Below are 20,700 nucleotides of genomic sequence, written 5' to 3'. Positions count from 1 at the left end.
GGTCACCCAAATTAATGGGTCTAAACCATGAAAGGCGGAGTTGTTTCTGAGTTGGTTCCCAATAGCTCATTTTGCTTGTAGGAAAAATGATACTAAATTATGTCATTATGAAAGGTAAAATAGCCCCTCATTCAAGTTCTGCTACTCACTGATCCCCTGGCAAAATCAGTGTGGTAGGTAGTTTACAAACCTCCCACAAAGTAAAAGCAACCTGAAAGGATGCAGAGCTCCACATATCGCACTGAAGACCCTCCCAGGAGCCCATTTCTTCTTAGCTACAGCCAGTGGCAACAGTATCTGGCATGGAGTCCAGTGTCTGAGCTCAGCTCTCGGGCTGTTCTAACGAAGATCATTTATCCCTTTATCAGCTGCTTTCTTAAAAGTCAATAAGCTTCCTTTTGGACACCAGCAATTCCAGTCCCTCACCACCTGTACTTCCCTTCTTGATGTCAGCAGAGTTCTGAGGCTCTTTATTGCAGTGCATAAAAGCTGTAGCCGCAGCCCGGCTCCCCGTGATGGGTGAGCATGTAGCAGAAGACCCAGAAGACCTGCCTGTCGGCCTTGCTCTAACATGCTTGGCACAAAACCCAAGGGATGGAGGGGTGTGTGGAAGGAGTTGCCCTCAGAGCCTTCGGTGTGACTGCTCCAGCACGCGGGAGAGGCCGACCTGCGGTGCAGCCTGCCGTCCTGCCCTGACTGGCTTCTGCTGCAGCCGCTCTGGAGAGTCACAACTAAATACCATTTTTGGGACTGTCTGCACAGCACTGCTGTTGAGCGTATATAACCAATACAGTGTGAATGAGAAAAAATGACAGAGGGAAAGACACTAGGGGATCTCCTTTCTGTAACAGTAACTCTGGCTCAGGGAGTTTATTCCTGCTTACAATATGGATTAGTTGATTATGTTGCCTCAGAAGGTGTGGCTATGTGGTGTCATTTTGGCACATGTGATACAGAGCCAAGATGCCCTACCCTGCCAGGCTTTCGGGGAGAAGTTTTGCCATTCTTCTTCATTCTCCATAGAGTGGCCTTCTGCCCTGAATACTCAGGGTTGTGCAGATTTCTGGTCCAAGCCTTGAAGAGCAGTGTGCTCCCAGGAGCCCAAGAGCAGGTGCTTTGACGCTAGCCTGGGCTGCCAGCATCCTTCCTTCCTCTGGCCCTGCAGGCAGTCCAAGGCGACTTTGGGGACCTCCCTGCTTTCTTCCTCGCCACCACACAGAGAGAAAAGACAAGTGGCCTTGCAGACTCTCCCACATCAATTCCTACTCTCGTATTTTAGCTCTCTTGTATAAAGCCTTCCCATCTGACATTATATACACAGTGTTATTTTTGCGATTAAAAACCATGCACATACACATAGAGGTTTTAATAAAACTTTTGTTATCAAGTTTTATTATTTCAACAAGTGTTGCTGTCAGCTAATAATCCCTGGAGTGGCCATCAGGTAGTATTCCAATAATTGGATTTTAATTAAGAAATTCACTTAGTCCTACACTATTTTTGAAATCTAATTATGTCTTCAGGAAACTCACCTAAGTTGTAGTATTTTCTGGACAATGTACAGACTCCTTCCATTACTTTAAGTTCTTTTTTTTTTTTTCTTTTCCTATGGGTATTATTAAAACTCTTCTATTTCCTGTCTTGCCACTGCAGAAAATTGTCGAGATCTAATGGATGAAATAAATGCAGAATGAAAATACAAATCTTTATAATACACATTATGTTAGAAAAGACAGTCCCTATGCAAAGAAGGTTAGAAACTTTTTTACTTATTATATTCGTGATCTTGAGATTTCCGCCCCCCCCCCCCCCCCTTGGATTTAAAGGCATTATTAATGAGAGAATCCTGTAGATAAACTTGGCTGTAAATTTTATTCATGTAGACAATAAGTTATGTCTCACCTCATCTCAAGTATTTTGGGAAAAATCCTTAGTATGTATGTGCACACTGAGCCTTACCTGGAGTAAGTGAAGCATGTAGGCTTGCTCATATCTGTATCACAGAAGGACTGAGTGATCCAGACGCTGCTGTTTGTACATTACCTTTTAGTTTTCTTTGATGCTGAACATCACATCTCACTCCAACATTGTGTGAGTTTTCATGACATAGTGACAGGAGAAATAATCAAGGATGCCATGAATTCAAGGCATTTCTCTTGAAGTGGTTGGAGTATTCCTGTATTTTTCCATATGGAATACAGAGTAATAATCACTTCGTGGTATGTCTTTGACTGTAAGTAGGCAGAAATCAATATAATAAAAATAAAAGTATCTCAGAGATATTTTTATATTTAGAAATATGAATGGTACCTACAGTCATATTCTGACCTTGAAAGAATGGAAATAAAATGTGATAAGTGATTCTGTTTGTAGTATTTATACTAACCATAAAAATACTCTGTTCAAACAGGAAGATTTCCTTGAAACAAAAGAAATCTATTTAAAATGTGAAGAGGGGAAGGGATAAGAAGAGAAGGTCTGATGAATTAATGGTTGGCAGTATGAAGAACATTTCAGTAAGATTATTTACATGAGTGATATGAGGCATCTGTCCCGTACACTGTATAGTACAAATATAGAAAAGCTGTGGAGGCCATAATCTGTCATTGTAGTGCCTATGCAACTCCAGTTGAATTCAATAGTACTTCAACATGCATATAGATGAGATGATATTTGCTTATAGCACAGGCTGATTTTTTATTTCAAGACAGCCATTGTTAACATTTTAATATATCCTTTACAGAGATGGGGCAAAACTTCCATTGACTTTAACAGAGGCAGAATTTCCAACCAAGGCATTGGCTGTAACCCTGAAACACTGAGAAAAAAATCTAGTTAAGAGCAGACTGAAAAATGGTGGTTAAGCTGCATCGGTTTTTCATCTTCTTAGACTTGCTTCAGCCCTTAGTACTCTGGTCTGCCTTTGCTGTCTTTGTTTTACTTTCTTTTTTCTGAGCAGTATTTCAAAATAAGAAACATGGCCTATATGAATAGTATTGCATGGAATTCAGTTCTATTTACTGTTTTTATTTCATACGTAACTGTCCATGTTTAGTCAGGTTAGCTACATAATGCAGTAAATTTAGCACAGCCATTTGATATTTATCATTACAGCATTGTACTTTCTTCTAGTGCCTCAAGCAATTAAACCATGTGCCCATCTTCCATTGGAACCTGTAGCAATTATTAATCACTTCCCATTGTCTTTGGATTTTCTGATTGTGATCCTTTCAGTTCTGCAAGCCAGGAAGCTATCTTCACAGTAACAGGGAAGAAGTCTAAAGGTTAGAATGTATTTCAAAGCTTTAAAAATAGTCCAATTGCATTTTAAAGTCTAATTGGTCTTTTTAAAGTCCATTAGTAAACCCAGAATTTGTGATTCTTTAAAACCTCACTAGCTGACACTACTTGCTGGGAACCTTATTGCTAAGATTACAAACAGCATCCAAATGGTTGAAATTAAAATTAACTTTAAAAAATCTAATATTCCACTTAAGCTTCTGTACCAACATTACAGAATCAGATAAAAGTCAAAAGACTGTGTCCAGAAATCCTAAATGTCAGATTTTCATAAGCATTGCATTCCCTTTGAAAAAGTATCACATGTTCACGGCTGGAATACTTTGGAGCCTGCTTTTTTTTTTTTTTTTTTTTTTAATGAAAAAGATCAATCCAGGCTCCCATATGCTTCTTGCTCTTTTCTTCTGGAGTGACAATGGAGGGAAGCAGCAGTCCAAACAGCATTTCTGAAGGAAAGCTCAGTTCCACTGTAGTTAAAGGGTTTGTCCCAGTGGCCTTTGGCTGAGGAGGTCAGCTGAAGAGCGAAGAAACTCTCAGTGAAGCCAATGGGACCTTGGATCAGTCCCAACCTGACAGAAAACAGGTTCGTCCGCCCTTAAGAACTTCACCTCAAGAGCCTGCTGACAACTCAAGTAGATAGCATACAGACCATACTGTTCATAGAAGACCTTGCTGAATTCACAGGGGAAGGAAGTTTTAGTGGGCTGTAGTAAAGAGGAGCCATGCTTATGACTCCAACAGAGCCTATGCAGTGCTCCCCAAAATGAGATACAAGAATCTGAATGAGAAAGACTGGGAGGGCCTTCTAACTGACCAGCTGAAGGAATAATTCTTCTCCAAGGACTACTTCCTTGTCACCTCATATATGAAGACATTAATGATCAGACCTTGGAGAAGCTGAAACAAGTTACACAGACAGTAGAGTTGAATCATTCCTTCTTGAAGAGATGACGACTTCATCAGGAACATGACCCGCTGAAATCTGGCAGACTTTGTGTTTGCTTTTCCTGCTCCATATTAACCTGTCAATCTCATATCTGAGGTAAGAGTAACCATGCTGGCTCTAAATATGTAACAGCTTACTGCAAAGATCAACAGTACGCTCCACGCAGCTTACGGCAAGTATGTTCTGTGCAAAAAGAGCAACATCCATCCATCCATCCATCCATCCATCCATCCATCCATCCATCCATCCATCCATCTAACTATCTAGATTGATTACTACGTGTGGACAAAGCTCCTCACAGGGAAGTAACAGTGGAATAGATAGGAAGGAGGGAGTTGAAAGGGGAAAGTTAGCTGTGATTTTTTTGTTACCCATTTGAAGCAAGAAGTCCCTAGGCAGCTTTAGCCTGCACTGTAATGCAGAGGCTGTCTGGAGGGGTAGGATGACAGCACGATTGCTCGCAGGCTGCACGCTTCTGTTCAAAGCTGTGACGTGAGCATCCCACATGTCTAGCAGAGTGATGGTGCTGGAGACATATGGCGGTGTCCATCTTCCAGGTGTTTGGAGCAGAAATGGCCATGGGGGAGGCTCTGGTGCAGCTCTTTCAAAGAGTACTCATTACCTTCCCCCCCTCCTTTTCCCGCTCCCTTTTTATTACTATGTTCTAAACTCAGACCCCCAAATTAAAACAGTATCTTACAGCTTGGTACTGAAGCCTCAGATTGCAGATATTAATTACCAGGACGTGCTCTAAGGGCAGCAAGGATTTGGCAGGACAGCTGAAGTCCTCTTTTTCTCTCTCATTTCCCGCTCTGTGCAGCATGCTGGCTTGCTTCTTGGTTCCCTTTTGGGAGGTGATAAATCTGAGTTTTGCTATCGAGGCTGGGCATCTGGTAAGGCTGCCTTGTGCTGTTGGTATCCTCCCCTTCACCCTGTCCCAGTGTCACGCTGGTAATGATACTGTTTGTGGGGGTGGAAGGGGGCAGGAAAAACCCCATCGGGCTCCTTGTGAAGAAGAAGGAAAACAAGGTCGACGAGACCTTTCCCTTTGCGTGACCGCTGGCGGGATTCGCCACAGCACCGGCCAGGGACGAGCTCTCCTGCTTCGCTCCGAGGGGCTGTGCAGCTACAGGTTCCTGCTGGCGGGGGAGAAGCGACCCTTTACTCCCAGGGCTTGTCCCCCGCGGCCGCCGCCCGGCCCCGCTCCGCGGCCCCTCACGGCAGCGCCCGGCCTGGGCAGCGCGGGCGCTGCGCGGGGCAGCGCGGGGGACGGTGGGACCCCGAAATGAAAGGGAAGAAGGAAGGAAGAGGAGCTCTCCCAGGCTCCTTCCAGGCGCTGGGCAGCCAGCCGGCTCCCGCGGGCTGGCGGAGAGAGGGAAAGGGGCTGTGCCCCAGCCGGCAGTGCGGGCAGCGGGGCGGGCAGCCCGGGCAGGGCAGGCAGCGCGGGCAGCGCAGGCAGCCCAGGCAGGGAAGGCAACACAGACAGGGCAGGCAAGAAGGCAGGCAGCAGCGCGGGCAGGGCAGGCAGGGCGAGCAAGGCGGACAGCGCCAGGCAGCTCGCGCCGCCCGGGGAGGGCTCTGATTCATCACCCCGTTCAGAGGAGAGGATGGGACGCCGCTAAACTCCCCTCTCTCCCGCCTCCCTTCCCCCCTCGCCAAGCAAGCCCCCCCTCCTCCCCCCCTCCACTGCTCTGCCTCTCTCCCCAAGCAGTGAGGCTCGGACAGTGCTCGGCTCCAGCGCTTTATTTTAAGATGATCGGCCAAGGTCTTTGCAGATAGATTTTATCTGGAGTTAAATAGCAGGCGCTCGCCGCTCCCTCGCCAATAAGTCATTTTTAATAGAGACAAATCGCCCTGGACGCCCCGGAGCGCCGGTGCCGCCGCTCCTGCCCGCGCCCCGCGCCGAAGGCGAGCGGGCAGCCCGGGCAGCTCCCTCCTCCCGTAAGTGTCCTGCTCGGCGGAGCCGAAGCGCGGCCGTGTGCGGAGAAGGGGAGGCGAGGGGGGGAGAGCCTGCCAGCCGCCCCGCCGCCCCGCCAGTGCCTGCGCCGGATGCCCAGCGGCCGCGGGACACCTCGGTGCGGAGCGCGGCGAGGAGATGCGCAGGGGCGGCGGGCTGCGCCGCGGCGCTCAGCCGCTCTAGGCTCGCCCATGGAGCGCCCCGCGGAGCCCCGGCCGCCGTCGGACCCCCCACGCCGTACGTATCCCCGCCGCGGCCCCCCCGCGGCGGCGGGGCTGTCCGCGGGGCGCGGGGGCGGAGGAGGGCTGGGCCCGGGGATGGGGGTCCGCGCCCGTCGGGGCGCCCCGGGGCGCGGTCCCGGCCCGGGGCAAGGCGCGGCGCGCCTTCGGAGCGGCGGGGGGGCGGGTGGGCGCTTGCGGGGGTACGCGGAGCCTGCTCGGGCGTCCCGGGGGCGAGGCTCGTCGCCTCGGTTTTACGCGCCCGGGAGCATCCGGAGCCCCGACCCCGGCGTCTGCCCCTGCCCCTTCCCCCCGCGGCGGCGCCGCTCCGCTCCCCAGTGCGCTGCCGGGGCTCCGCGGCCAACTGCCGGGCGGCTGCCGCCCGGTGCCCGCCGAGGGCGCGCAGGCAGGCAGGCAGGGCAGGCAGGGCAAGGCTGGCGGTGGCACCCCCGGGCCGTCCCAGCCCACACCACGGGGCTCTCCCGCCCAGTAAAAGGGCTGAGCGCCGGGGAGCGCTGCCTACAGGCGCTCTGCAGCCAGCCCGGACCGTGCGATCACTTTGCTCTGACGCTGGATTAACTCGATTTTAATCGTTTTTTGTTTCCCCACCCCCATCCGCACACCCCATCTCCTCCTTCTCTCCCGCCCCCCCTTCCCTACACACCTCTCTTCCCCCCTTGTCTCAAGCCTAACCTTGTCTTGTGGTCATGGGGTCTATAATTTCATTTTTGCCTAGGCTGGTGAGAGCTCTGCTTGTTCTGTAAAGTGGATGTCAGGTGGATCTATGTTCTGGAAGGAACAAAGAGGCAGCGAAGGCAGCGCGGGGGAAGTTTGAGCGGCGAGGATGCAGGCTGTGTACTGGTACGCGGTCCTTCTGCTGCAGCCCACCCTCTACCTGGTGAGTGCCCCCGGCCCCTCGCACGGCTCGGGGAGGGGGTAGTTCGGCGGGGAGGAGGGCACCAGCCTGGTGGAGAACGAACGAACTCACGGCAACTACCGGCGCCCCGCCGCCAGCCCTGCCCCGTCCTCCCGGCGTCGGGCCGGGGCCGGGGCGGGGAGGTGCGGGGCTCAGCCGGGAGCCCTCGGCGGGGCGCGGGACGGGGGGGCAGACCCGCAACTTCTCCTCCGCGGGGAAGGGGCGCGCCGCCGGGTGAGAGCAGGCTCCGGGGCTCCCGGGCCAGCTCCCCCGGTGCCACCTCCCGGGCCGGCTCCCCCGGTGCCGGCGGGTGCACTGGGGCGCCGCCGCGGGGGCGCCCACCCAGGCTGTGGGCTGGAGGCAACTTTTTGCCCTCCGCTCCGTCCTGAGGGTGGGAATCCCTCCTGAAGGGACACCACCACCCCCACAGTGTGCCACCACGGGCGGCGCGGCAGAGGCGTGCAGGCACTCGGCGACGAGCACAGCTGGTGTTATCCGGGTGAAGTGTCAGTGACTTTCTCAGCAAATCTCCTTTAAGATTACCGGGGGAACACGCGTAAACAGCGGCGTTATCTCATTTAACGCACACTTTACTCCCTCTGCGATCGCACGGAAGAAAACCGAGGCAGGCTGCTCCTTCGCAGCCCCTGCCCTCGCTCGCCTGCGGTGCGTTAAGCGGGCAAGCGCTCGGCGGGAGCTCGACCCCGTGGCGGCGGGGAAGGGAAAAGCCCCTTTTTCCCGGAGGGCGGCCCAGAGAAGCGCCCGGGAGCCTGTGCCGGGGGAGGAGACGGCCCGGCCCGGCTCCGGCTCCGGCTCCGGCTCCGCGGCCGCCGGGCGCTGGCTGCACCGCCGCTCCCTGCGCTGTCGAGGACCCGCCGCCTGGGGGCGCTGGGGGGCAGAGCGGCGCGGCGCGGCGGCGCGCGGCCGGGCGCGGAGCAGCCAATCCCGAGCGGGCCCGGCGCGGGGCGGGGCGGGGGGCGCGCGCCTCCCGCGGCCGCGCAGCGCCCAGGGCGGCCGCGCAGCGCCGGGGGTCGCGCCCGTCCCGTCCCGTCCCGCGGCCGTGGGTGCCGACTGGGGGCCCGGCCCTCGGCGGGCGGTGCCACGGCTGCCGCGGGCGTCTCTCCTCCCCGCGAATTTTATAGCCGGGGGGTGGGGGGGAGCGGGGAGAAAAGTGCGTGGCAAATAATCTATCAAAAAGCCGGAGCGAGATCGATACGTCGTGTTAAATTTTAAATGTGTTTGCTGGCAGTTAAACTGCTCTCGACTCATTACAACAACAGCGCTGGATTTATTCTAATGCGCTGCGGTCTGAACAACAAGCGCATTAATTCTCCTTTAATTGTAAACTGGGAGCATTTGAAAACCATTCAGTGTGCAAATTATGCTGATTCAATTACCGTTTAGTTACAGACTTCATTACCTGAATGCTTGCTTTTTTTTTTTTTTTTTTTTTTTTTTCCAGAAGGCTTGGCATTGCAGAGTAAAGGGGACGATTTTCCCGTTTCCGTCAAAACAATACGAAATATGATACCAAAAAAAATATCGTGAATAAAAGATAAGCTAGGGGGAGGGGATGCCCTCTTCGGTTGGGCTGTGTGTTCTGCCAAAACACTCCGGGGGATCCAAAGGATTTCCCTGTCTAACCCGATTCTAACCCGATTCTTCTTTCTGAGTCGGTACTTCCACGTTTATGCCCATCTCTCCCTATTCTCTGTATTTCGGGAGTGACTCTGAAAGTTCGCGTTAGGCCATCGCGTGATAATAAACTGTTTATTAGCGTCGAAGCATGAAGTTTTGATTAAAGCTTCAGCGCGGTGCCGCAACCCAGCCAGGTGCAGCACTTGTGTTGTGCCTCTCCGTGTGTGCGCGTCGCGCTGTGTGGACTAGGGCAGTTTCAATCAGGAATTAAATATTCAGTACCCAACCTGTTAGGAAGGGTAAATGAAATGGCAGCACAACCAGCTTCCTATCGAGTTTGTTAAAAAAATCCTTTTTGAGAGGAGTCAATAGTATCGGGGACAGGGAAAAATAGCGTGTTCCCCCTCCGCCTGAACTGGGCGGTGTTGAGTGATAGTGAGGAGCCGCAGCGAGGCTGGGCTGCCTCGAAGTTACTCATTTACAGACAGGCTTGTAATTTCTCTTCAGCTAGCACAGGGGCTCTTCACCTAGCAAACCACTGCTCTTTTTTTTTTTTTTTTTTTTTTTTTTCGCGCCCCCCCCCCCCCCCCCCCCTTAAACGTCTTCCTAATGAAATCCTGGGGAAAAAAAAAAAAAAAAAAAAAAAAAGCGCTTCTGCTTTTCTCGCTCTTCTTAATAGAGCCATATGCCATCCAGCCTTATTGCCTGAAATTTATAGAGGTCACGGCCGACCAGAATGAGGAGGAATTTTGCCGGGGTAGAGATGGTTCGCCGTATTATGTTTATTGATAAGAACATTAGTTAGCCTCTGTGAGACATGCATTTTCGCCTTGTTTCGAGCTGTGCAATGTATTGAAAATGTTATATTTGATTTGCGGTGGAAGTGCATTTCCTTTGGCCTAAGCGGATAACTGAGTACTTACTTGGTGGAATTAGGAGTTAATCTTTAAAAGCTTGCAGTTATTTTCTTTCTTTACATTTAGAGAGCTGCAGAAAGTGTTCAAACAGCTACACTCGGTCTTATTTACCATGAGACTCCACTTCACCGTTGCTCTTTCGAAATCAAGTTAGTTCTGTTCTAATGGATAATGTTTTCTTAACTAACAGTGCTGTGCCGAGCTCAAAATCGTCGTTAAGGAAGCACGTAAATATTAAGAAAGAAAAAACACCCGGAGATCGTAGACTCTCTCAGGTTTGAGCTCTGTCTGTTTATAAGGACATTGGGGTTTTACACCATTCCCTTAATGGAAACCTTCTCGTTTAATTCCTGCCTAGTTGCCGGTGAATTTCCAGCCTGACACCACAGGACAATAAACTGCCAGGCTGTTTCTTTTCATTTCTTTCTTTTCTTTTCATGGGTGGAAGCAACATGCTGCAGAAGCGACTACAAAACGCGCGGGCTGCTGGCAAAGACGGCGAGGACCCTGACTAGCTATTTCTCGCTGGGACAGGCCGAGCATGACCCCCGAGGAGGCGGCAGATCGCGTCGGTACCGGCTGCCAAGGGACCGACCCTGGCTCGGCGCGGGCGGAGGCCGCCGGTCCTGCCGCTCCCCGGCCGGGCCCTGCGCTCCTCCCCGGCACACCCGGGGCGCCCGGCGGCAAAACGCCTGCCGGGTTGCGGGACTGTGCCCCCGACGTGTTCACAGGCTCTGCCTTCGGCTGCTCTGGGGGGAACTTTCCCGGCACAAGCCAGGAATGAGAACACGAGAACATGCACCTCTTCCGCTGCGGGGATCGACCCGGCTGGAAGGGACTTCGGCTCACGACTTGGGTACTCCTTACCCGGAGTAGCGGGTACGGAACTAAAACCAGTCGGAGTTTTGCGTTGCGTGCTGCTAGGGTAAGGATCCCTCCCCCCTCAGCCCGCCCTCTCCGCTTCCCCCCCCCCCCCCCCCCCCCCCAAGCTTGTCGTCTTTTCCCAGCAAAGTGTTTCTTCACCGGTGGGTTTGTAAATGAGGACACAGAGCAGAGCAGAGTGGCAGAGAGGTTTAACTCCGTGCAGAATTTAAGCAGCGCACGAGAGGTAATTTTCCACCGCCATCCCCCCCCGCCCCCTCCGAGGAGGGGTGCGAGCAGGTTGTTTCGCGGGGGGAGCTTCTCCGCGCGGCGCTTTGTCAGAGAAGTGCCCACAGCTGCGGGGCTCCCGGGCCCCCCTGTTTTACAGGGCGATGGCTTTGGCAAAGGGTCTTGGAAACAGCCTGCTCACCTCCCACCCGAGCCGGGAGGGGATTTTAACGTCTGTTCCACACCGTCACTGTAGTTTGGAGGCCTTCTGGCAGCCGAGCGGAGCCTTCCTGCAAAAATGTTGTGAATAATAGAGGTTTAAAATTGTTCTCAGCGGTGGCACACTTGGGACGGTGTTTGCTGAGGGGGTAAACAGGGGGTTAGCGGCTCCAGAGTTTGTGTACATTTAATTTCGATCTGTGTCGCACTGTTTGCGGTCATTTCACTCCGGTTAATGAAAGCTATGGAGAACGTGAACAGATATCACGTGCCGGCGAAGATAAGTTGATTTTTTTTTTCTTCTTTTTTTTTTTTTTTTTTTTTTCTTAAAGATAGTTGCTGATTGTGTCCTACTTTGTCGTGGGAAGAAAAAAACCCCAAACCTCTAGAGGCAGCGAAGATAAAAGAAAACAAAAAACAAAAGAGACGGAAGGCATTGTCCTATCATAATCACCACCCACAGTATTTCTTCAGAGGCATTTGGTGCTGAAAACATTCGGGTATTGCTTTTTTCCCCCCAAATAAGCGATTTCTTGCAATTTTGAATTTGACGTCGAAGGCGGGGGGGAGGGGGGGGGGGGGGGGGAGCGCTTAGCGCGGAGGGAGAGAAGTGGCTTTTTGTGCGAGAGAGTTTACGTAGCCTTGAGACGATCCCGCTCACTCTTTCTAAAGGAGTTTGAGAGACGCTTTCGCGGTGGTGTAGGGGGAATAATTATCCTTTCAGAAGGTAAGGCACGGGAATAGCAACCGGACTCGGATCTCGTGTAGGCGAAACAAACTTGTCTGCGCTTTAGGGTTTGGTTTTTTTTTTTTTTTTTGTTAAGAGGAGGATGGTGCATTCTTTTCCGGGCTTCCTTCCTAAACACCAGGGACCTGCTCTAGGAGTTTAAGAAGGGGCTTCCCCGCACGGAAATTCCTTTTTTTCTGGTGCTTAGTACACACTATTTTAATTTCTTAAATCTCTGGAGTAAGCAGTCTGGAACAGATTTCACCTTTTAGGGAGGCACCTGAATATAATCCAAGATCCCTGCCTCACTTTGACTAGCCAAATCTTCCAAGTCGGTACCTAGAGGTATCAATTTTAAGCTATTTAATATTTCCCTGCGTCTCTAAACCGCCATTTTAATTAACAAAAAGCCAATTTCCCAGTCGTCTTGGAAAGTGCGGTGAAGCAGGTTAGGAAACCAATTGCTCGGAATAGCCAGCACTTGGAGAAAATGAATGTGTGAGCCGTCCTTCCCTCCCTAGGATTGCCTCTCTTCTCCCGATTGGGTCTGGGTGAAGTTATGCTGTGATTTATCAGATAGTTTAACACCCAGCTCGCTCTTCTTGTAAGTCAGCATTAAACCACCTCCTGGGTGCTTTGTAAATACAGCTTTAGCATTTTTTTCATGCAGCAGATTGACATGTTGACAATTCTGCTTTAAGGAATGTGACAATAAAGTGGAAAACCAAAGGCTGGCAAGCACTTCATCAAGGATAAAAAGGTTCTGCTGTAAGGATGTCACTCAATTTATTGTGAAAGTCGAATGAATTACGTTTAATGAAAGTGCTCCCCAGATGAATATTACCAGCAATTTCCTGAGTTGGCTCTGTCAGATTGATATGAGGAAATGCCAACCCATATCAAAAAAGATCTCCAATCTCAATTACTATGCAAGCTTTCGAAGAGCTCCTTTTATTGATATGATATATATTGGCGGGTTCTCAATGCTGTGGAAACTGCTCTGTTCAACAGGACAGCATATTTCCTACTTTTTTGTTTAACCCTACATTTTTCTGGCCGTTGTTTAAACTTAAGCGAGTGCCCTTCTTTTGGAGGGGAAACCGCCTCTCGTCCCCTTTCACTTTCCGTGACCTAGAGAGACCAAAGTTGTGTGTCTGGCAGAGAGCAGGGGCGATGCTCATTGCAGGAAGTTTGTTCAGCCTGGATGGACAAAGCCGAAGGTCAAGAGAAATAACTCGGCTGAGACAATGGCGTTGGATCCCCTCATATTCAGGGTATTTCTAGGCGAAAATCCAGAGCACGGTAATGTTTATTACGACTAGCAATCCCAACATTCCCGCCCTTTCTTCCTCATTCCTCTAGGGCTTCTTTGGGCAAATTAGAAATTCACTAAGCCGGGGAAGAGAGAAAAGCTCTTATGTCGCCTCATCTACATAAGAATTGACTTCGTGAGAGGCTTTTCTGTTCTGTTTTAACTGCTATGACACCGGTCTCTGTTTAGGAATACAGCTTCTCTTCCCAGAATCCGTCTTGCTGGGCTTGTTTGTGATTAAAGAAGGGATTCAGTCAGCTTTCTTCTATCACTTCCCCGTTCTCTTTCAATTTTTAAATCGAAGAGGAGACAGAGGCGATATTGAAGGACAACCGGAAGGTGCTCGGTACTCCGCAGCAGGACGCGGACATGGGCACCCTCACGCGTGGAGCCGCGCTCCCTGCATGTAGCATTAAAGAGGAAGCAAAAAGAGCTTGTCCTCATCACATGTCGCTTTAGTTTAGGTTCCCAATTTCCTGTTCGCTGCCGAATCCGCGTCTAAAACTTTCTTCAGGGCACGACCGGTCCACGGGATTTTATTTTTTTTTTTTCTTTAAGTGTGTTTTTTCCCTCTCTGTTGGAGATGCTGAACGTTTCGAGCCGCGAAAGGCTAGTGCAGGCGCTGCGGGGAGAGCGGACAAGGGCTTGCAGACGGGCCGGCACAAGGCTGACTTTGAGGGGCCCTGCCCGCTCCGCGGCTGCCGCGCCGCGCCCAGCCACCCGGGCCCAGGACTGCCCCCGCCTTCGCCCGCCCCCGGCCGCGCCGGCTCCCGGCCGCGCCGTGCAGCACCTCGGAGAGCTCCCGGGCCGGCGGGAGGGCGGGCAGCGGCGCCAGCCCCGCGGGCAGCGCCCAGCCCCGCGCGCAGCGGCCAGCACCGCGGACAGCGCCCGGCCCGGCACCGCCCCACTCCCCGCCCTGGCGCCGCCCGCCGTGCGCTGCCGGGGACCAGGCCGGCCCCCCTTGGAAACCCTCTGTCCCGGGCCGGCCCGTGTTTCGGGCCACGGGTGGTCAGACCTCACCCGCAACTCGCTCTGGGCTTGGCGTTTGGCTGCCTGCGTTAGTTTTCCTGAAGGAAGAGGTAGGCGGGTGCACCAGCAGACTGATGTATTTACTGTTGCTGCTGACGGGCTTTCGTTTAATGGCGAAGCAGCTGCTTTATTTTCTAGGGCAAAACTGACCAGGGGGGCAATACGTGACTGTAGAGGGGAACAGGGATGGGATCTTGGATTTAACCATCTAAGATCCCTGGCAGGATGAATCTGGGGATCAGGAATGGTGTTCCGGGACACTCGGGTTTGTCTCATTCTATCGCAGTTCCACAGCAGTTCCACAGCAGTTCCTCCTTTTGGAGAGAGACACCCAAGAGCATTGGAGTCCAAATGGGCTGTGGGACACAGCTGACACTGAGACATGAGAGCAGGCAGTGATTAATTAATAATGACACTTCCTATCCTGTGGGTCATGGCAGGTGTGGCTCTCAGACATAGTTGATGTCATTTTCGTGGTAGTGGCACTCTGAGACACCTCTGAGGGGCAGCCAGATCTTGCTCCCTCCACTTGCTTGTGTCCTGGCAGCCAGTCCTCAGGGTATCTCCAAGCTCCCTCCTTGCATTCAAGAGGAGATAATCGCAGGCAAGTGCCTCAACTACTGTAAATCCCCACTCACTGTCGACAGAGCTGTCTTCTAGAGGTCTGCTGCCTGAAAAACACTTGTCAATGAAACACTGACTTTTGACAAGGCAGGTGTAAGTGGATGACTGATGGAGAGTCCTTCAATAAAAGAATGTGATGGGAATTGACTGGGCTGAGAGGAAAAACAACCCACAATCCCCACCAATCTTCCAGACAAAACCGTAAGCCATTTATTCCTGATCCATATTCTCCCATGAATACCAGTAGCGATTGTGATGCTTTTGCTAGATGTGAACATTTTCCAGTCCCTTTTGATTACACCATGTCCCCATGTGTGGTGCCTGGAAACTGTATTGTCTGCTTCAGAGATATTGCTTTTATCTTCCAAATGCCACCCTCATTAATGTCAGTGTCTCACAGTCCAACTAGTGACAAATGTCTCAGGGACATTCATCCGCCTTGCACAGTGCATCCGTCTCTCCAGGTGCCCTGTCTTTTCTTCTCCAAGGAGTGGTTTAGTAATATTTTCTCCCTTGCCCCCTGTGTCTGCTGTAAAATGATTTGTCCACTAGTTGGTCTCTGTCCTGTCCGTTCACGTGTTAGTTTTGTCAGTGCCCTCTGGTGTATCACCTCTCCTGTTAATCTGTTTCATCACCTCGATGACCGATTGACCAGTGCATGGAAAGGTAATCTGCTCTTTCCACATCTGCAGATTGTTGAAGAGGGAGAAATTAGGCTTTTTTGCTTTCTGGGACCCTACCATATAATAACGATACTAGTGCCATATTTTCCTCTAATTTCATTTTCTACTCCAAACTTGATGCAAAAACTAAAGAATGAAGAGCCTGGTTGTTTCTCTGTGTGTGTAGCCTGGTTGTTTCTCATTACGTGCACTTGTGATTGTTCTTTTTTTTTTTTTTTTTTTTTCTGAACTTTTGAAAAACTAATAAGTATGTTATTTCTTTTTCTGTTTCCTTAAACTTTTGTGATAGCAGGACAGGATACCTAGGCTTCCTTTTAGTAGCAGAGCTGACAGCCAAAATAATACCAGGAAAGAAGTGATCTGGTAGCCTCAGTTCTTGGAAGCACCTGTAATTAAAATATTTTATATATATATAAAAAAAATATATTAAAATTATATTGTTTATTTAGAAAGAAAAGAGTCACTTACTTAAAATCTAACCAACACAGCATCCTCTGTTGAAAAAGAAAAGATGTTGTTTACCTTCCTAGTTAGAACATCTGATGCTTCTATCCAGAAATTCCTGAACTCAGTGATGATTTCTAACAATTCCAGTTGTTTTGGATCTGGCTCTATGAGTATATTGCTTCTGCCTGATACTGCATACCTATGTCAGAAGTAACATAAGTCATATTACAGATGATTACTGACTAGCATGTCTTATGCCCCTTCCCCCCTTCCCTGCCCCCCCCGCCCTGTCATGTGAGCCCTGCATTATGTGGGAGTTCATTTTCAGCTGGCACAGTATTTCCTGCATTTGTCTTAGAGGTGGGTGTGAACCACTAGGAAAAAGGAACCAAGAAGACACACTCTAGCCATATACTGAGATCACTATTGAAAAACAAAGGCTCCTACACAGAGGATCCTATGTAAATCAGTGGTTTACTTGTGTGGGGACAGATTCTGTCTCCTGTTGAAGATTAAGTAGACTATTTCTATCACTGAGAATTGCTTGTCATTATTCAGATGCCACTTTAAATTGGGAGTGTAATTGGCAGCTCTTAAAAAATTTTAACTAATGGAATTTCTATTATGGATAGTTCAGACCACCTCTACCATAATATTTATTCGCACAGTCATTTCTATAAGCCATTCTTGATTGAACTTTAGAAAAACAGTTCTTCTGCTAGGCTATTTTGTCAAGAAATGTTGTTGTAGGCCTTCAGGTATATAAAACTGCTTATATAAAATTAATGGACTGCTTTTTATATTTACAATCTCATCCACAGCATTTGAGGTCTTGCAAAAGAAGGTATGGTCTTAAAATAGGAGTAACATTAAACCTGTGTCCTCACAGTTGCTGCACTGTCAATAGCAATATTGTAAATTATTGGTCTGTTTAAAATCAGAATGTTAGTCCATAATTTGACTCTAATTTAGAGTAATTTCTCTTGTCACTTTCTGCAGCTACTCTGTATTACATACAGTTTTTTCTTAATGTTTATGTGGGAACGCTTTGCACCTTGAGAAGATTTTCTAAGCAATATTACTAGGTAAAACATAGCAATAATACTGTAGCTTTATGGAGGACAATTGCTGAGTGAACAGATCTTTAAAGAGCAGGGAAATAAGATGGAGTACAAATACAGAGATGTGACATAAAAGATATGCATAATAAATAGCACATCAAAACCTTCACCATCAAAAAAGATGGGCTCCATCCTGCTGCCTTCATCTGTAATGGATATTACCTTAACAATTTTATATTCCTACTTATTTCTTCTCCCTGCTTCCACAAACAATTCCATTTGCTTAATTGGCTTGCTTGTAGTAGATGGTAGTGTAGTACATGCTGCAAACTGATGTGCAAGTGTATGACCCTTTAGTAACACTACTTTCTAATATCTGAATTATAAAACATTGGGATTTTGAGTAGTTATTCGCACAAAGGATATCCTTAACTTCAGCGGAGCCACTTCTGTGAGTGGTCACTTGGAGTGAGTAAGGACCAACATCGTCTGGCCCCGGATAAGACAGTGCTCCGTGTGAATCATCTCCTGTATCTATCTTCAGCTTCTTTCTACTGAATCAAATGGTGGCACCTCTTGCTGTGTGCCTCCTTCCTCTGTGAGCAGCTCTGCTGGCTTTACGAGCACTAGTCATTGCAATAAGATACTATCCCACAGAATTATAAATATATCAGAAAGTAGTTTGTGTTTGCATCTTAAATGCACAGAATATTTGCTAACTAGAGCAGAGCGTAAGTCTCGCAAAAGTTATTGGGTGGATTAGCAGATTGTAATGATATGGTTCAGTTTTTCTGTGTAATGCAATCCAAATGAATATGGAAATGTGTGACTAAGTACATTAGAGGAGGTGCGAGTGCTGCTTTTATTCTTCACAATTTATAGAATATTCTGAAATTGTGGGGTTGTAGCAGACACTTCAGAGTAGATGCTAATGGCTTGTAACTACATTTTAGAAGCAAAACACAAGCTTAAGTGAAGTCAGGAGACTCGCTCATGTATGCTTCAGTGCTTTACTGAACTAGGACTGTAAGAAAGTGAATGCAGAATGGTTTTTGCATTTCTGTTTTTAGGATATAAAATGTTCTTATTCTGTGCCAGAAAAGATCACACATCTATATCTTTATAAATGTTACAAAGTAATATTTTTGTGAAGAACTTCCTGAATTTTCCTCTGGGCTATTTAAGATCTGTTACAGAATTATGCTTGTAACCAAGCATTACACTACCTGTCATTCCTTATCCTACACATATTTTCTTTATTATTATTGGATAATTAAAAATTACCCATTAATTATTGGATAATTTTTTTTGTTTGCTTAATTCTGAATCTTTGGAGTCATGATTTGTGATTTATTCTGACTACTGTTTCAGCTTCTGAAGTAATGCTCTGCAAAATATCTTTATCTTTGAAATGAAATTAAAGTTAGGCTGTTAGGCTTTTCAAATAGATAATTCATTTGTCCCCTTTTTTTTTTTTTTTTTGGTAAATGTGTTTTTGAAGTATCTAGGCACCATCACTTACTGTTTTCTAGAATTACTAAGAGATGCAGATGGTGGCATATCTTAGAAGGCCATGTGTGGCCTGTATGCAGTATTATATCGGTGCTCTAGATTTGAAGTCTTGACTGCTATTGATGTACATATTTTGCAGACCACTGCAGATTTTTTTTTTCCTTTCAGAAGAAATATGTACTTGAATGATGACCATGTAAGCCAAAAAATATACCCTTATTTATTCTTCTATGAGAGACTTGCATGTTGATTCAAGACCATTCAGACTCATGAGAACTTTGCTGTTGATTTATCTGGTCATAAAAAGGTGTCCTTAGCTTGATAAATATTTCCATTTTTATAAGGTGGTTTGGAATGATATTTCATTACATTTTAGCTTGAGTTGCTTTGTATGAATTGGCTATTCATAGCTAGAACAGGAAGGAAGAAGTAAGCATTTCTAATAAACATGAAAGAATATGTACGTATGGCTATATGGTATTCATAGCCTTTGATCTGAGCAACTTAGTCTCCTGTGAAGTTAAAAAGAGCTCAGTGGGCTCTATAGGCTTCCATTTCTAGTATTGTTTCTGTCATTGTGGTATGGTTTAGTAAGTTTACCCAGAAGAGTGCCTTCCTGTCTTTGGTCTGCCTTGAGATCCTACCTTTAGATTCAAGTCCTTTTGTTCTCTGGCAGAATGGCTCAATGGCTACAGTATTCCTTCACCTAGAGTCATGACTACATGATTTGTCCCTAAACTTTTATGTTTTGTTTTATCCAGGCGGGACAGTGTTAGTCATCTATGTCTGGCAAAAAAAAAAAAAAATGAAGCTGTGCTGCCAGCCGTTTTAGGTGGATGATTTGCTTTAGCTCAACAGGTGGAGCTGTGACTTCGCTAGCCTGTTGATTCAGGCTAAAATTCAGCTAGCTGGACAGGTCCCTGACTCAGTTTTGCTCATGTATTTTACATTCCCTAAATTTGCACCTACATTTCCGTTGCTCATAGAAAGTTTTTAATCTCCTGACCTGTAAAGCACTTCAGGCAATGAGAGGCATATGCACTCACGTATTCATCAGGAAAAGTTGTTCATTGGTGGGAATGTAATGGTTCTAGGGGGCTGCTATGGAAGTTTTTTCTACCCTAGCTTTGCATATTAATGGAGAAATTAGACTGAGTCTAAGACGGTATTTCCACTTAGCTCTCTTTGAGTATGGTCCATGTTGCATGACTGATTTAAGATGAATCCCTGAATTCTAGGAATTTTCTGTGCCCTGCCTTTTTGTTAGGACCTCAGAGACTGTAGAAATGTTTGGAATAATCATCTCTTCAGCATGTTTAGAAAAGGCTAGTTACGGTGGATTTGTGTTAATAACTTCTGAAAAAACAGCAAACTCATTGCTTGTGTATCCTCTAATTCTCATTTCATAGACTGCTAGCAACTCCTATGGGCCATGGGTTATGTTGCCCTTTTAAACTCGATTTAGCTGCAGCTGATCATGTGGTAGTTGGAGTAATGGATGAAAGATCATTCTGTATTGGGAAAACATATCGCAGAAAAACAGGGGAGTGCTTGAAATGAGTTGGGATAATAACATGAGGATCCACCTATAAAATTATTGCTTCTCAGAAACTTTCTATTCTCCTGTATTCTCATCCTTTTCTGTTCATTTTTCAACATACACCTGTGTAAACTTGTTTTGTCTGATGAATGTTTAGAGAATGATCGTTTCCGTATGGATTTGTGCATTCCTGGGTAAGTCAGTGCTTCAAACATAATACTAGATGTTCACTAATCAGATCAGAAGTGTTCCTGATACTACACTTACAGTGTCAAAGTCAGTTAGGGGAATAAAGACAGTACTAACTGAAGACTTCAAGTCACACCATCTCCAGTACAGAAATAATCATTGCAATTAGATGAAGCAAAGAGCTCCCAAAAAACCTCCAGACTAAAATATGCTGAAAACATTCACTAAATGCTTATGAATAAAAAAAAGCTGGAATCAAAATGGGAGAGGCTATTTCATGAACAGAAATGTAGGGTGATACTGTAGGGTAAATTAATCAAATAAATTGTTTGCTATTAATAATGTGACCAGCTATAGTCAGATTCCAATAAATGTG

General features: G+C 47.9%; 1 protein-coding gene across 2 annotated transcripts in view; it reads left to right on the top strand.

Annotated features, from left to right (window-relative positions):
- The first annotated feature begins 5,409 nt into the window (after nt 1–5,409).
- Nucleotides 5,410–20,700, top strand: part of NXPH1 (neurexophilin 1) — a 141,376-nt gene continuing 126,085 nt past the window's right edge. Inside the window, exons 1-2 of one of the 2 annotated variants that reach the window (XM_074863659.1) lie at nt 5,410–6,187; nt 7,158–7,319. In XM_074863659.1, coding sequence (XP_074719760.1) covers nt 7,266–7,319 — 54 coding nt within the window. In that variant the 5' untranslated portion in view covers nt 5,410–6,187; nt 7,158–7,265. Of the gene's footprint in view, nt 6,441–7,157; nt 7,320–20,700 lie in introns of both variants that reach the window. The other variant, XM_074863667.1, reaches the window with a different exon arrangement.

Source organism: Strix uralensis, chromosome 1, assembly GCF_047716275.1.
Source record: "Strix uralensis isolate ZFMK-TIS-50842 chromosome 1, bStrUra1, whole genome shotgun sequence".
In the NCBI taxonomy this organism is placed as follows: Eukaryota; Metazoa; Chordata; class Aves; order Strigiformes; family Strigidae; genus Strix; species Strix uralensis.
The sequence above is the reverse complement of the archived record's forward strand: the minus strand, read 5'-3'. Positions and strand labels throughout refer to the sequence as shown.